A 17,764-nucleotide genomic window follows, 5' to 3' on the forward strand; every position below is an offset into this window, starting at 1 on the left:
AAATTAGTTAAGTAAAAATACATGCTTCATAATTGAGCATTATCTAACTACATGAGCATAGCTAAATAACCTAGTATAATATAATGAATAATGAAATACATGAGTAAAACTAAATAGCCTAGTATAACATAATGAATTATGAAATACATGAGTACAACTAAATAACCTAGTTTAACATATGAGTATAATTGAATAAATTGGCATAACTAAATCGCCAATTATTGCATTTGAGTATAGCTAAATCTATGAGCTAATTTTTTTTTAAAGTCCCCTGATGTCAGTACATCAGTTCCTGTTGACTGTCTTCCTAATGTTAGTGGCCCCACACCTGGTTGCTGACTATTACCCCTGATGTTAGTAGCCTCAGAGAAGATTGGTGACCTTCCCCCTGATGTTAGTAGCTTCAGAGAAGATTGGTGACCTTCCCCCTGATGTTAGTAGCCTCAGAGAAGATTGGTGACCTTCCCCCTGATGTTAGTAGCTTCAGAGAAGATTGGTGACCTTCCCCCTGATGTTAGTAGCCTCAGAGAAGGTTGGTGACCTTCCCCCTGATGTTAGTAGCCTCATAGAAGATTGGTGACCTTCCCCCCTGATGTTAGTAGCCTCAGAGAAGGTTGTTGACCTTCCCCCTGATGTTAGTAGCCTCAGAGAAGGTTGGTGACCTTCCCCCTGATGTTAGTAGCCTCATAGAAGATTGGTGACCTTCCCCCCTGATGTTAGTAGCCTCAGAGAAGGTTGTTGACCTTCCCCCTGATGTTAGTAGCCTCAGAGAAGGTTGGTGACCTTCCCCCCTGATGTTAGTAGCCTCAGAGAAGGTTGTTGACCTTCCCCCTGATGTTAGTAGCCTCAGAGAAGGTTGGTGACCTTCCCCCTGATGTTAGTAGCTTCAGAGAAGGTTGGTGACCTTCCCCCTGATGTTAGTAGCTTCAGAGAAGGTTGGTGACCTTCCCCTGATGTTAATAGCTTCAGAGAAGGTTGGTGACCTTCCCCCTGATGTTAGTAGCTTCAGAGAAGGTTGGTGACCTTCCCCTGATGTTAATAGCTTCAGAGAAGGTTGGTGACCTTCCCCTGATGTTAGTAGCTTCAGAGAAGGTTAGTGACCTTCCCCTGATGTTAGTAGCTTCAGAGAAGGTTGGTGACCTTCCCCTGATGTTAGTAGCTTCAGAGAAGGTTAGTGACCTTCCCCTGATGTTAGTAGCTTCAGAGAAGGTTGGTGACCTTCCCCTGATGTTAGTAGCTTCAGAGAAGGTTGGTGACCTTCCCCTGATGTTAGTAGCTTCAGAGAAGGTTAGTGACCTTCCAATGATGTTCGTAGCTTCAGAGAAGGTTAGTGACCTTCCCCTGATGTTAGTAGCTTCAGAGAAGGTTGGTGACCTTCCCCTGATGTTAGTAGCTTCAGAGAAGGTTAGTGACCTTCCCCTGATGTTAGTAGCCTCATAGAAGATTGGTGACCTTCCCCCCTAATGTTAGTAGCCTCATAGAAGGTTAGTGACCTTCCCCCCTGATGTTAGTAGCCTCAGAGAAGGTTGGTGACCTTTCCCCTGATGTTAGTAGCCTCAGAGAAGGTTAGTGACCTTTCCCCTGATGTTAAGCGCTGCCAGACTGAGGTGCTGACCTTACCCTGGCGACTGACCTTGAAGGCAGCGTGACAGAGGACCGGAAAGCCGAAGGAATCCAGAGAGTTAGGGTCCGCCTGCCCCTTCAAGAGGCTAGTCACTTGGCCTGCGTTGGCGGAGTGGACGGCATTCACCAGGAACTCGTTCACCTGTGGGATAGAACAAGAGGTTAAGATGGGATAGAATGGGAAACTGGGATAGAACAATAGGGTTCAGGTGTATCTTCATTCATCCTTATCTGTGCATCCTAGTTACTTCTATATCCTAGCTACTCCTTATCTATATCTCCTTGCTCCCTTTCTGTGCTTCCTGGCTCTCCTGCTTCGTATTTCGATCCAAGATCTTATTCTTTATTTCCTAGCTTCCACGACAAATTATATAAGACGGTTGAACACCTTTCAGGAGGACTAACCAGGTGGGTGAAGATCTGACCCTCCTTGTTGGGTATGGAGGTGTCGCAGCCCTTCTGTAGCAGTAGGGAAATCACGTGTGGATGGCCTCCCTCTATGGCCGAGTGGAGAGGGGTGTTGCCGCGCTGATCCTGCAGAAGGTATGTTGCACAGTTAGTGGGTCTTGATAGGTGGTGTAATTCTATTTTGCTGCTAGGTGATCAGAGGTATCAGATGAAAGGAAACGTGTCCAGCTGCTTCCGTACTGGTCGGAAATGAAATTCGGGTCCCTCGACTCATAATTAGTATAGTTGGTATGGTACACGTATTAAAAAAGTTAAGAACGTGGTACTCTAATTTTGTATAATAGTTAACTAAAACACTAGGCTACGGAAAATATCAGTATCAATCCATTGCACTTAAGTATATAAATACAGGAATTACAGCGTAAATCCTTACAAGGGGGAGGGACTATAAACAAAGCAGGTTTGTAACATTTCGACTCCTACAAGTCTAGACAAACTAAGCAGAAACTCAACAGTGGGGGTGAACGCCCCCCAAGCAACCCACCGCGGCGTTGAGGTTGGCTCCGGCGTCGGCGAGGAGGTCCACAACGCGAAGGTGGCCGTGGAAGGAGGCAGTGTGGAGGGGCGTTGTCCGGTTGCTGTCCTCGGCGTTGATGTTGGCACCCCTACAAACACGTTTTAATTAAGTCAGTTCAAAAGCTCTCCAACTCTCTCTTTCTCTCTCTCTAGCTGGCAATCGGTTCCTCGCTCATTCCTCCTGTCTATCTCTCTCTGGTCTTGGTCGTTCCAGGTTTCTTTCTGTCTCTGAATGTATATCTGTTTATGACTGTATCTTTATGTTTATCTGTCTTTTTATGGTTATCTGTCTGCATGTTTACCTTGATATTTATCTTCATGTTTATCTCTTTGCTTATCTAGGTATGTCAAATCTGTTTGTTTATGCCTGTTTCTACAAATGTAAATTCAAAAGCTTTATTTCATATGTCACAGTTCCTATGAACTGTGTTACATTTTTTTAATACAAGGGATTGGTGTAATCTACATTATTTATCTATCAATTCACTTTTACAAAAGTATACCTACTATACCTACCATTTTTTATTTTTTATTTAATGAGTTAGAACTTACACTTAGTAGCCTATTATTAGTAGCATATTAATTATTGAAAGTGATTTCATTAATTGACAGAAATAGTAATGCAACTTAAAGTGGAACATCATCGACAGGATGGTGAATATATTTGTTTTCCTTGATTAAATTATGTACAGTACAATGTTATATATACATTATTTTATGAAGGAAATCGTACATTAAATTATAATTGATATAATTTTCTGCAAAACAACATATATAGTTGACATAATTTTCTGCAAAGCAAAGTATTTACAGTAGTAGAGATAATTTTATGCAAAACAATGTATGCAGTTGATATAATATTCTGCAAAACAATGTATGCAGTTGATATAATATTCTACAAAACAATGTATCCAGTTGATATAATATTCTGCAAAACAATGTATGCAGTTGATATAATATTCTGCAAAACAATGTATGCAGTTGATATAATATTCTGCAAAACAATGTATGCAGTTGATATAATATTCTGCAAAACAATGTATGCAGTTTATATAATATTCTACAAAACAATGTATCCAGTTGATATAATATTCTGCAAAACAATGTATGCAGTTTATATAATATTCTACAAAACAATGTATCCAGTTGATATAATATTCTACAAAACAATGTATGCACTTGATATAACATTCTGCAAAACAATGTATGCACTTGATATACTGCAAAACAATGTATGCAGTTTATACAATTTTCTACAAAACAACAAAACAATGTATGCAGTTGATATAATTTTCAGCTAAACAGTGTTTCATATCATTAGAGAATATACACCCCTCCCCTTCCCCTCTTAAGCCCTGAATGTTAAATTACCTCTCAATGAGGAGAGAGACGATGTTGAGCTGGCCCCTGGCTGCCGCGTGGTGAAGGATGGACCAGTGGAGGTTGCCCTTAGTGTCCGGACTCAGACCCCAGTCCAACCACTGGACCAGCACCTCGCAGTCCCCAGACTCCACCACTGGCATCAACTGTTGACCCACCTGTTCCCTCACCATCATAATAACATAATAGTGTTAACTAAGGTTAAACACAACATAATAGTGTTAACTAAGGTTAACTCAACATAATAGTGTTAAATATATTTTTTTTTTAATTTGTAGTTACAGTACATTAATTCCTGTAAATAAAAAATAATGAAGGGTAAACTATGTCAAAATTAAGGTAATCTAAATTAATAGAATTTTAAGAAATAATAATACAAATAGAGTATCTGAAAATATCTGTTATATCAAACAAAAATTGAACAGCCTATCAGTGTAACCTGGTATATCTTTGTGTTTTATCTATCAGTGTAACCTGGTATATCATTTGAGTTGGCATATACATGGGAAGCATATGCTTCCCATGTATATGCCATCGTATTCATAGGAATCATATACAGATGGATATACTAGGATATCCATAATCTTATAGGCTACGTATATACACATGCAAAACTCACACAGTATGAATATAAAAACTATCGAAATTTACGACAGGCGTTCGTGTGCGGAGATGCCTGTATACACACCAGGGCATGGAATATTCATATATTTAATGGGCGTGTACGTATATACCACAACATACGTATTTGGTAAAGATCGAAGTAAATATTCCTGCGCGCCATCACGCTATCGTACATGGTACGAGGACATGCTTTCACAAATATACCAATTGGTCACCAAGAGACGGACGGATACACACACGCAAGGCGGGGTCCAAGAGCTAATAGCTCGACTCTGCAGGCACAAATAGTAAATAAACACACACATACACATGAAACAGAGAAGTGCACATAAGCCAAAGCCTGCTCATAGAACATACCAGTTGTAAAAATCCCTGGTTCTTACGATTGGTCTTGGCCATGTCCGCCTTCTTGCCTATAAGCAGTTTGGCGACGGCTGTGTGGAGGCCCCTGGCGGCCTCGTGTAGGGGAGTGTTCCCCGCCTTGTCCTGCAACGTGGGGAATGATGTGATGTGAGAGACAATTATAGTGTTATAATCGACTTGAGAATGGTCCAGGACGGACCGAAACGTCGTCGTCCCTTCACTTTCTAGTGTGTGGTTTGGTCAACATATTTCAGGCACGTTATTGTGTCTCCTCGTCTGCAATTATAAACCTTTCCTCGGGTGGACCTTATTCATAAAGGGTTTGGAGGTATACTTGAGTAAACCTTTCCTCGGGTGGGTTATTAATGTTGATCTTATTCATAAAGGGTTTGGAGGTATACTTGAGTAAACCTTTCCTCGGGTGGGTTATTAATGTTGATCTTATTCATAAAGGGTTTGGAGGTATACTTGAGTACCTACCTCATATGGGTTATGATGGTAGCTGGGTTAGAGTGGGGGGTACCTACTATATTTGTTGTTTTAGATTTAGCTACTCAGAACGAAGTGTCCATGTAGCACGGACTATGGTGAGCCCGTAATGCTATATTTGGGGGGGTCATAGTGGATATCTGCTGCGTAGGTGAGTTGTGGCTGGGAACTTCCGCATAGGTGATTATGGAGACTTTTTTTTTAATAAAGTTGGCATCAAGTATAGTAATTTGGACGGACGTCAGCAGCTTCCCCCAACCCTCCATCCCCAAAGCCAACCCAAATAAAAATAATGATATAAATAATAATAATTATAAATAGAAATAAAATTGCTAAAAATCGGTAATGTGTGCATTTAAAATGTTCAAGCTGGCGGTGTCAGCTGAACTTTCTGAGAGAACCCACAATAATAGCTAAATATTGCCTTGTAAAATGTATGTATATATGATTTATATTGTATTTTATTAAATATAGATAAAAAAATGACACGAATTAAACTTGTTCAGTCTTTCATGAGACACTTTCAAAATTAAATGATATATTTTTGCTTTAGTGTATATCATTACATACACAAAGTGTATATCATTACATACACAAAGTGATTCGATTAATATTAATAAATCAATCAATCAATCCTAGTTATAGTGCTAAACTGACTCGTGGAAGTAGTTGATGATGGTGACTTCATCCTTCCCCCCCCCCCCATACACACACATATTCAACCCGTCCTCTTAAAATTTTAACGTCACTTTTGGCTCGTATGCGCACTATGGCCAAATTTGGACGTAATTTGAAATGAAATCGACTCACAAAAGTGACGTACTGTTCCGTTTTCTGTTTGAATGAAATTGAAATTGAAATTGAAATAAGTTTATTGAGGTAAAATACACACAAAGGGATGAGGTAGCTCAAGCTATTCTCACCCCATTCAGTACAACGTGTTAATATATACATAGACAACTCAACTGTTTGAATCGTCCGGCTTACTCGGCAAGCTTAGAAGTGGATTCTTTCCATTAACGTTTTTCATGCCGTTTTGAAACTGTATGAGAATTTCCTGCCCACCTAATCTATCAGAGGACCCTTAACTTACTGTTGTTGAAAAAAAAATCCCAAATTTATATTAATTTTTTTCATTTTCAAATTACGTCCATATTCGGCCATACGGGCAAACGGCCAAAAGCGACGTTCTTTTTAAGAGGACAGGTTGCGTGATCTACTGTAGATGTTGACACAGAACACAGACGCAAATCTACCTGGGCATTGACATAGGCGTTCTTCTTGAGCAGAAGCTCTACGACGGCGCTGTAGCCTTGAGCAGACGCCCGGTGAAGAGGCGTACAACTGTCTGTAGTGCAGGAATTCACCTGAAGGAGAACACATGTTATATTAGAAAGTTATATTAGAATATATTATATTAAAACACAGAGATATTAGAAAGAACTTTTTTAGTGTCAGAGTGGTTGACAAATGGAATGCATTAGGCAGTGATGTGGTGGAGGCTGACTCCATACACAGTTTCAAGTGTAGATATGATAGAGCCCAATAGGCTCAGGAATCTGTACACCTGTTGATTGACGGTTGAGAGGCGGGACCAAAGAGCCAGAGCTCAACCCCGCAAACACAACTAGGTGACTACACGTTCGTCGAGAAATACAAATCAGGCCCCAGATTCACGAAGCAGTTACGCAATTACTTACGAACGTGTACATCTTTCCTCGATCTTTGACGGCTTTGGTTACATTTATTAAACAGTTTACAAGCATGAAAACTTGTCAATCAACTGTTGTTATTGTTATAAACAGCCTCCTGGTGCTTCAGAGCTCATTAACTGTTTAATAATTGTAAACAAAGTTGCCAAAGATTGAGAAAAGATGTACAGGTTCGTAAGTGCTGGCGTAACTGCTTCGTGAATCTGGCCCCAGATATTTTGGTGAAATCCTGTCCAACTCGTTCGTTTAGCTGATTAATTAAACCATTACTTATACTTAATATTAGTAGATGCTGAATACATTTCGGTTCATATATCAACCATGGCTGTTCAAAGGATTAATTTGGTTTCTAGATAAGTTTAAAAATATATATATGTTTTGTAACATTAGGATAGGTTTGGTAATATTAGGATTGGTTAGGAAATACGAGGATAGGTTTGGTAATATTAGGATTGGTTTAATAATATTGGGATTAGTTAGGAAATGCTAGGATGTGATTGGTAATATTAGGATAGATTTGGTAATGTTAGGATATGTTTAGTAACATTAGGATAGGTTTGGTAATATTAGGATTGGTTAGGAAATACTAGGATAGGTTTGGTAATATTATAGTTGGTTTGATAAGAATAGGTTAGATAAGATAGGCATTGTTAAGTATTGATTAGACTAGGTCAGATTAGATTGTGTTAGAGCAATAGTGTTATATTGTCTCAATTATATAAATATATGGAGCCTTTTGTTCATTATTTTGATTATGTTAACATTCTAATCAACATATAATAAAAACATTTTTCACGTAAATATTCTATTTAGTCTAGAAATTGCTTTGATGCGACATAGTTTTATCATTTATACAAAACCTGTCATCGAGTTTATAATTCACAACTGACATAGCCTATGTCACACACACATATATATATATATATATATATATATATATATATATATATATATATATATATATATATATATATATATATATATATATATATATATATATATATATATATACACACACACACACACACACAAGATATTAGTATGGTATTATATATATAGATATTACAGTTGACAGGCGGGACCAAAGAGCCAGAGCTCAACCCCCGCAAGCACAGTTAGATGAGTGCAATTAGGTGAGTACAGGAGCAGGTTGCGGAAGCAAACTCTATTCATAATTTTAAAACGAGACATGATAGGGAAATGGGACAGGAGTCATTGCTGTAAACAACCGATGGCTAGAAAGGCGGGATCCAAGAGTCAATGCTCGATCCTGCAGGCACAAATAGGTGAGTGAGTACACACACACACACACAGAGTAACTCACACAACCTCCCAGGCACTGACCGAAGCGCCGGCGTCCAAGAGGACCTCGACGACCTCAGTCTGGCCCTCGACGCAGGCCAGGTGCAGGAGCGTCCATCCCAGGTGGTTCCGCGCGTTGGGGTCGCCGCCATTCCTCAGGTATACCAACACTCCCACTTTGTCCCCTTTCCTCAACAGGGTCACCACCTCGGACGTGTCCTGCGAGAGATAAGGCTTCTTAGCACCTGTTTCTAGCAGCTCGTAGCACCTGTATCTAGGAGTGCTTAGCACCTGTTTCTACCAGCTCAGTGTTGCTAACACCTACCACGTGTTTCAAGGTTAGCACCATTGGTTAGTGCTTGTTAATATGGGTCCATTTGGTATGCGTTGGGTTCATTTGGGTAAATATAAATATGCACAATGCATTACTAACATTTGTTGTAAACAAAAAATGGCACTTGATGCACTTAATTGTTGACTTTTTTTTAGAATATTAATATCTTTGTTCGAACATATAACGTTATTATGTAGGGTACGTTAGACCAACCCAAAAATATGCAGCTCTGACATGGAGATAAGAAAGGTAAGCTACGAGAATAGTCTTAGAGAAGTAAAGGAAACCGTATGAGACGAGACAAGAACCAGAGACGATATTAATCACAGTGTATAAGATACTGAGAGAAAGAGGAATAGTGGAGAGGGAAAGAATTGTCAAGGGAAAGCGCCAAGCCATTACGACTATATAGCACTGAGAAGGGATCAGGATAAGGATTTAAGAGAAACTAGATTAGTAAACAGTCGTTTTCCAACGCTCATCTTAAATACAAACGAAACAGTTATGTAACATCTGGACTAATTAAACAAAGTTCTACTTTCACCAAACACTCACGAAGAACATTTCACGTTTAAATTTTCTATGGACAAATATTATATATCCGAGTTAGTAAAGAACAAAATCTAAGCACAGTGCAAATGTGCTTAGATTTAGATAAATGTTCAATCAACATTTAAGTCAGATCAACGGAGGTACCATCTTGTAAGTACCTGTCACTGAAACATTATTTCTTTGCTTTTCCTTAAATACAATGTAATACGATCGTTGGAAGAGCTTAAAACAGAATAGGAAAGCAGGCGTCTGCTTGTGTTCGTGCGGTGAGAGAGAGAGACAAACATGTGGCCAATGATCCAGTATTCAGCAGGCATAAAGCAGACCCCTGGCAGACCTCAAGAGTGACACAACACACAGGTATTTTCCACCTCGCACGCTGTCATGCTCTCAATCTTGAAGCTCTCTTAATCCTCCTCTTAATCCTGCTCTTAGTCCTCCTACCAGCGCCCACTGCTCCTTAAGTCACTTTACCTCTAGTATGGGACTCAAGTGCCCTTTTCTCGCTCTACACAACAGATGGTGGTACTGACACAGAGATGTTATAACATCGTCAGAGATCAAGGGAAAGGCGCTATATGCAAGAACCATTGCCAATTTATTCCGCGTATTTCCCCCCCCCCCCCCACCCCCACCCCCTCTTGTGAAACCCCGGGTAAACAAGATCGCTATTTCAAGAGATGAAACTTTAGCAAGCGTTTGTTTGGCCTTTTTCAGCAGTAAGACCTACGATTGAGGTGTTTGCACGGACATGTGCAAGGTAGACGAGCGCTGATAGATGTTTTTGTCTACTGTATTGATGAGCTAAAAATCTGCCATTCAAAGCCTAATGCTTTCACAGAAAAATGCCACTCTTGTGAAAGGTTTGACAGCAGCTGGGGCGTCTAATATACGTCAGCCAGTTCGCTGGAGAGCACACCAGTATGGCCAGGTACTGGTGAATACAGTAGCCCGTTCTCACGATCTGACACTCCGTAAGAAAATGCAACTGTTTTTTGTGTTAGGAAAACATTCAAGCCTAGGCAACCCCGCCTGACCTGTCGAGAACGATGCTTGGGAAACGTCCGTGTTACGGTGCTTTGATTTGTTCTAAAACCTTAAACCCTTCACTATCTTCCTTACCCTTCACTATCTTCCCTACCCTTCACCACCTTCCCTACCCTTCACCACCTTCCGTACCCTTCACCAGCTTCCCTACCCTTCACTATCTTCCCTACCCTTCACCACCTTCCCTACCCTTCACCACCTTCCGTACCCTTCACCAGCTGCCCTACCCTTCACTATCTTCCCTACCCTTCACCACCTTCCCTACCCTTCACCACCTTCCCTACCCTTCACCACCTTCCCTACCCTTCACTATCTTCCCTACCCTTCACCATCTTCCCTACCCTTCACCACCTTCCCTACCCTTCACCACCTACCCTACCCTTCACCAGCTTCCCTACCCTTCACCACCTTCCCTACCCTTCACCACCTTCCCTACCCTTCACCACCTTCCCTACCCTTCACCACCTTCCCTACCCTTCACCACCTTCCCTACCCTTCACCACCTTCCCTACCCTTCACCACCTTCCCTACCCTTCACTATCTTCCCTACCCTTCACCATCTTCCCTACCCTTCACCACCTTCCCTACCCTTCACCACCTACCCTACCCTTCACCAGCTTCCCTACCCTTCACCACCTTCCCTACCCTTCACCACCTTCCCTACCCTTCACCACCTTCCCTACCCTTCACCACCTTCCCTACCCTTCACCACCTTCCCTACCCTTCACCACCTTCCCTACCCTTCACCACCTAAAAGAGAAATATAGACGTAGAGAAATATATGTATTTCTCTACGTCATTGCCACGCATTACGGGGCTATTCATGCCCGTGCCACCTCTTGGGGTAGCTTAACCTTCATCAATCATTGCTACGCTACATCCATATATAACCTATCCCATCCTGGCCTGCCCTAACCCAACCTAACTCACTACAGCCTGTTGTAGTGTTCAGTTCTTTGTTCTTGTTATAGATTCAGCTACTCGGAACAAGTTCCAAGTAGCACGGGCTATGGTGAGCCCGTAACTTACCTGGCACAGGAGCGGGGCAAGTAGCACGGGCTATGGTGAGCCCGTAGTGGACTTACCTGGCACAGGAGCGGGGCAAGTAGCACGGGCTATGGTGAGCCCGTAGTGGACTTACCTGGCACAGGAGCGGGGCAAGTAGCACGGGCTATGGTGAGCGCATAGTGGACTTACCTGGCACAGGAGCGGGGCTGTGTGTAGCGTTCAGGTTTTAGATACAACCCGTTGTACCGACCAGTCAAAAGTTGATAAACATGGGGGTATATCCTAATGATCTGTGGTGGGGGAGAGAGAGGAGGGAGGGAAGGGCACTGCACGTCGTGGGGAAGACAGTGCCACTCCCCGACCTTGGTGGCACTGTGCCCAATCGTGGAGCCCCTTGTATCGTGACACTTCCCACACTTTGGCCCTCTCTCTCACACACACACTCTTTGTTGCCTCATTGTAGTAGTTTTTATGACTTATTAAAGAGCTCGGGTACACAGCAGTGTTGGCACTCTATTCTGTAAGAGATATGACCATGGTGTGTATGCTTCTAGAGCTACCTATACGTACCGTGTTGTTGTTTAAGATTCGCTACCTGGAACAAGAAGTTCCAAGTAGCACGGGCTATGGTGAGCCCGTAGTGGGCTTACCCGTAATGTCCCCCATCTCACATCATGGCTGTTAACCTGTCCTGGCAAACTTTTACTACAGTGTGAGGCTATTTTCTGATATCCGTGGCTATTTTCTGATATCCGTGGCTATTTTCTGATATCCGTGGCTATTTTCTAATATCCGTGGTTTTCTTCTAATAGTTTTTAGTTTAGTTCATTTATTATGCACCCCATACCCCTTCTATCATCATACTATCTTCTAATATCCGTGGCCATCTTCTAATATCCGTGGCTATCTTCTAATATCCGTGACTATCTTCTAATATCCGTGACTATCTTCTAATATCCGTGACTATCTTCTAATATCCGTGACTATCTTCTAATATCCGTGACTATCTTCTAATATTCGTGACTATCTTCTAATATCCGTGACTATCTTCTAATATCCGTGACTATCTTCTAATATCCGTGACTATCTTCTAATATCCGTGACTATCTTCTAATATCCGTGACTATCTTCTAATATCCGTGACTATCTTCTAATATCCGTGGCCATCTAATATTCGTGGCTATCTTCTAATATCCGTGACTATCTTCTAATATCCGTGACTATCTTCTAATATTCGTGACTATCTTCTAATATCCGTGACTATCTTCTAATATTCGTGGCTATCTTCTAATATCCGTGACTATCTTCTAATATCCGTGGCTATCTTCTAATATTCGTGGCTATCTTCTAATATCCGTGACTATCTTCTAATATCCGTGACTATCTTCTAATATCCGTGGCTATCTTCTAATATCCGTGGCTATCTTCTAATATCCGTGGCCGAGAGAGAGACAGAGACAGAGACAGACAGACAGACAGACAGACTTTCAAACAGACAGACAGACAGACAGACAGACAGACAGACAGACAGAGAGGAACAGAGAGAGACAAAGAGACAGAGAGAGAGAGAGAGAGAGAGAGAGAGAGAGAGAGAGAGAGAGAGAGAGAGAGAGAGAGAGAGAGAGAGAGAGAGAGAGAGAGAGAGAGAGAGAGAGAGAGACAGAGACAGAGAGAGAGAGGTGTATCATGTGGGTCACCAGGAGAGGATGCCAGTGCCAACTTGGTCACAGGGAAGCAAACGCCGGCACCCTCCTGCTTCCTCCACTTAACACTGCTTTTTATATCACTCTTATTTTTAGTATTAGGTAGCGATGCTCTGCTCTCTCTGTTTATCTCCCATCCATCTATCTATTAATCTATCTTTCAATCCCTTTCTCTATTTTTATATTCCTTTATGAATACAAACTCCACGTTAATCGTACACCATATTTCATATTTGATTCAATGAACATGTCCTACGCGTGTTTACATTTGCTAATATTTCTTAAAGCATTTAACATAAGCCTACCCCGACTAGCTTATGTCGGTCCTATACCCCAGACCATTTTCCCTGCACATTTAGATGGGACTAGCCCTAAGCGTCTGCCCTCTATCCACATGGAATTAAACACAACAGCATCATTACAATTGTCAATTTTGCTGTTTTCCATTTTTCGTAAAAACCTTCTACCATCTAGAGCAGGGAGTTCTCAACCTGGGATCCGTTGAAGGGGTCCATGGATGGGCTTTATTCAATGTGTATGTCATGCACTGTATAAGGCAATCAATTTTCAATTAAGTATATTCATATCTAAATCACTCTGTCTTTCCATTTGATTCCAAAGTTTCGTCATATATTTGGCACAGAGAGAACGAGTATACTCAAATCTAACTTTAAAATCATACATATTCTTCATATTCATTTTTGGGAATAACAATATGAAAAAATAATTAATTCAATAATTAAGTATTCCTTGAACTTAAGACTCTTTTATTTACATAGTCAACTATTTTAATGTTTGCATGATAAAACGTAATTACAAAACGAAGCTTTTAAATTACATTGGTAAATGTAGCCAACTAATGAGGCTTTAAATTATCAAATTTTCGATTTTCATCAAAATCTCAAAATAAGTTCTACAGAATAAATAAAAAGATGCTCAACCTTGTCCTTGGAATAATATTATAAGCAGCACACATCCCCTCTGTACTTTCCCCTCAACCACCACCACCAACAACAACATTGTGTCAGGGGAGTAGAAATAGCCTAAGCTACTCTATCCGTTTGAGATGTATTTATTGCTTATCTCAATAAACATACTTGAATTTGAACAACATTGTCGCCATCTAGTGAGGGCTTTTGGAACTCAATTGAAATATAGTAATGCCAACTTTGGCAAGCCCTTGGCACCGGCGGGGGCGGCGGCGTCATGTCGTGGGCGACCCGGATGTTGAGGCGGGCTCAAAACCTCGTATTTCCCCTCCCTCACATGTATCACAGGTGAGGCGGGGAAAAAAGAGCCATGACTGCATCGGTAAATGTACCGTCGTTCGACACGGACAAGGTCAGACACGTGCACTTTGGGATGACGTGTGAGTGAATGAGTGAGTAAGCGAGGGGGGGGGGGGGAATGAAGTAAATAGGGTGAGTGAATGAACGGGAACGATAGAGTGAATGAACGTGAACGGTAGAGTGAATGAACGGGAAAGATAGAGTGAATGAACGGGAACGATAGAGTGAATGAACGGGAACGATAGAGTGAATGAACGGGAACGATAGAGTGAATGAACGGGAACGGTAGAGTGAAGGAACGGGAACGATAGAGTGAATGAACGGGAACGATCGAGTGAATGAACGGGAACGATAGAGTGAATGAACGGGAACGATAGAGTGAATGAACGGGAACGGTAGAGTGAATGAACGGGAACGATAGAGTGAATAAACGGGAACGGTAGAGTGAAGGAACGGGAACGATAGAGTGAATGAACGGGAACGATCGAGTGAATGAACGGGAACGATAGAGTGAATGAACGGGAACGATAGAGTGAATGAACGGGAACGATAGAGTGAATGAACGGGAACGATAGAGTGAATGAACGGGAACGATAGAGTGAATGAACGGGAACGATAGAGTGAATGAACGGGAACGATAGAGTGAATGAACGGGAACGATAGAGTGAATGAACGGGAACGATAGAGTGAATGAACGGGAACGGTAGAGTGAATGAACGGGAACGATAGAGTGAATGAACGGGAACGATAGAGTGAATGAACGGGAACGATAGAGTGAATGAACGGGAACGGTAGAGTGAATGAACGGGAACGGTAGAGTGAATGAACGGGAACGATAGAGTGAATGAACGGGAACGATCGAGTGAATGAACGGGAACGATCGAGTGAATGAACGGGAACGATCGAGTGAATGAACGGGAACGATAGAGTGAATGAACGGGAACGATAGAGTGAATGAACGGGAACGATAGAGTGAATGAACGGGAACGATAGAGTGAATGAACGGGAACGATAGAGTGAATGAACGGGAACGATAGAGTGAATGAACGGGAACGATAGAGTGAATGAACGGGAACGATCGAGTGAATGAACGGGAACGATAGAGTGAATGAACGGGAACGATAGAGTTAATGAACGGGAACGGTAGAGTGAATGAACGGGAACGATAGAGTGAATGAACGGGAACGATAGGGTGAATGAACGGGAACGATAGAGTGAATGAACGGGAACGGTAGAGTGAATGAACGGGAACGATAGAGTGAATGAACGGGAACGATAGAGTGAATGAACGGGAACGGTAGAGTGAATGAACGGGAACGATAGAGTGAATGAACGGGAACGATAGAGTGAATGAATGGGAACAGTAGAGTGAATGAACGGGAACGGTAGAGTGAATGAACGGGAACGGTAGAGTGAATGAACGGGAACGATAAAGAATGACTGGCAGGTTAATGAAAAAATGAATAACAAGAACTCTTGAAGCCAGTATTACCACCAAACCAACAGCCCTATATAAAGATGGTAAGACTGACGACCGATCGTAAGACTGACGACATTGTAAGACGCCAGTCTTACGATGGTAAGACTGACGATCGGTATTCTTTGGTAAAGAATACCGAAAGAAATTATTACTAAAGTATAGTGAAAAGAATAGTGTACCTTCTCCTGATGGTGTGATCTTGCGAGCTATTACCGCGAGAGAACTCTGTCACATGTTGCATGTGAAACTGTAGGTCTGTCTGTCTCACAATCCATCGAGTTTTGAGCTTGCATTTTAGAACTGTTGCCAAAAAAAAAAAACAGCACTAAACTATATTTTGTAAATGCAAAAATTCACGAAGCATATGTATACATTTTGTTTCAAATGCGAGCATTTATTTCTGGGGTTGGGTCAGCGCTTCGTCAGGCTATTAACTGCTAGAAAAAAATTATTTTTTAAGGAATCTATAAAAAGGCAGCGGTATATGTTTAATTAATCAGTGAGACCCTTCTAACTGACGAAGATTATGTAACCAGGCGCCATCTGCCAAGAACCAAATCCATCCTAAATTTCTTTACTGAGAATTATATAAAATATATATAAATGTAATAATTTCCCCTGTAAATTAATGTAAATATAATCTCCAATTTTTGTAAATCATTTAAAGAAAAATAAGTATAACATTCAGGGGTTTTTAAAAGATCATGTTCTGTAATAATGAAACACTTGTTCAATGAGAATTATAATGTAGTATTGCCTTGTAAAACTTATGTATATATGATTTATATTGTATTTTCTTAAAGATAAAAAAAAATTCAAGGCGGATTAAGTGAAATAACGTATAAGTAGGTAACTTTACCTGAGGGCCACCACGAGGGCAGGAAGTCAATTCAATTCAATTTCTTTCTTTATTATGCACCCCATACCCATCCCGTGGGCGGTGGTGTAAAGGATTACAGAGGCACATAATCGGTTCAGGAACTGAACCTTCTAGGAAGTCTGCGGCTCGATCATTTACGCTCATGCTGACAGCATTTTTCACGTTTCTATTTATGCTGCAAAGACAAACTAAACTAACTTATTGATTAAGGTTAAATTAATCAGGTTAAAGCAGTCGATTAGGTTAAACTAACTTAACCTAACCTTCGTAAGCCTAATACACGCCATTTGAGGCCTAATTTAGTGTACTAGGCCTAGGGATTTTGAGATGATTTCGGGGCTTAGCGTACCCTTGGCCCGGTCCTCGACCAGGCCTTCTTTTTGTTACACACCCCCAGGAAGCAGCCCGTAGCAGCTGTCTAACTCCCAGGTACCTATTTACTGCTAGGTAACAGGGACATCAGGGTGAAAGAAACATTTTGACCATTTGTCTCCACCGGGGATCGAACCCGGAACCTCAGGACTACAAATCCGAAGCGCTGTCCACTCAGCTGTCAGGCGCCCTGCGGATATTTAAGTTTGTTTTTTTAGCTTCATTTTTTCGGACTATCTAGTGAATAGTACCAAATTCTACTATCTTGTTTCTTAGTACGTCAACGTTTGTAGTATAGCGCACATAGTTACAAAAACTACTGTCTAAACAGGAGGATGGGTTGCCAAATACACTTTTAAATTGATCAAGAATAATAATTTATAGGGAAAGCGCCAAGCCATTACCACTATATAGCACTGGGAAGAGGTCAGGATAAGGATTTTGGATGGGTTGTGGGGGAAGGAATGGTGCCCAACCACTTGGACGGTCGGGGTTTGAACGCCAACCTGCATGAAGCGAGACCGTCGTTCTACCGTCCAGCCCAAGTGGTTGGACTTTTAAATTGATCAAGAATAACTTTATCTGAAAATCATCTTACGCTAACATTTTATTTTTATTTTAT

The 17,764-nt window shown here is 41.4% G+C and overlaps 1 protein-coding gene and 1 long non-coding RNA gene across 4 annotated transcripts in view; one reads left to right on the top strand and one right to left on the bottom strand.

Annotated features, from left to right (window-relative positions):
* LOC138353681 (uncharacterized) overlaps positions 1-17,764 on the top strand; it is a 310,023-nt gene that overhangs the window by 167,851 nt on the left and 124,408 nt on the right. The gene's annotated exons all lie outside the window — the stretch shown is intronic.
* Positions 1-17,764, bottom strand: part of LOC123768127 (uncharacterized) — a 111,958-nt gene that overhangs the window by 17,022 nt on the left and 77,172 nt on the right. For all 3 annotated transcript variants that reach the window (XM_069306894.1, XM_045758464.2, XM_045758463.2), the window contains exons 2-8: positions 8,520-8,696; positions 6,720-6,830; positions 4,969-5,097; positions 3,979-4,145; positions 2,576-2,696; positions 2,029-2,157; positions 1,634-1,765 (exon numbers count right to left, since the gene is read on the bottom strand). In XM_069306894.1, the coding sequence (XP_069162995.1) occupies positions 1,634-1,765; positions 2,029-2,157; positions 2,576-2,696; positions 3,979-4,145; positions 4,969-5,097; positions 6,720-6,830; positions 8,520-8,696 (966 nt within the window). The remainder of the gene's footprint in view (positions 1-1,633; positions 1,766-2,028; positions 2,158-2,575; positions 2,697-3,978; positions 4,146-4,968; positions 5,098-6,719; positions 6,831-8,519; positions 8,697-17,764) is intronic.

Source organism: Procambarus clarkii, chromosome 59 (assembly GCF_040958095.1).
Source record: "Procambarus clarkii isolate CNS0578487 chromosome 59, FALCON_Pclarkii_2.0, whole genome shotgun sequence".
NCBI classification, from domain to species: domain Eukaryota; kingdom Metazoa; phylum Arthropoda; class Malacostraca; order Decapoda; family Cambaridae; genus Procambarus; species Procambarus clarkii.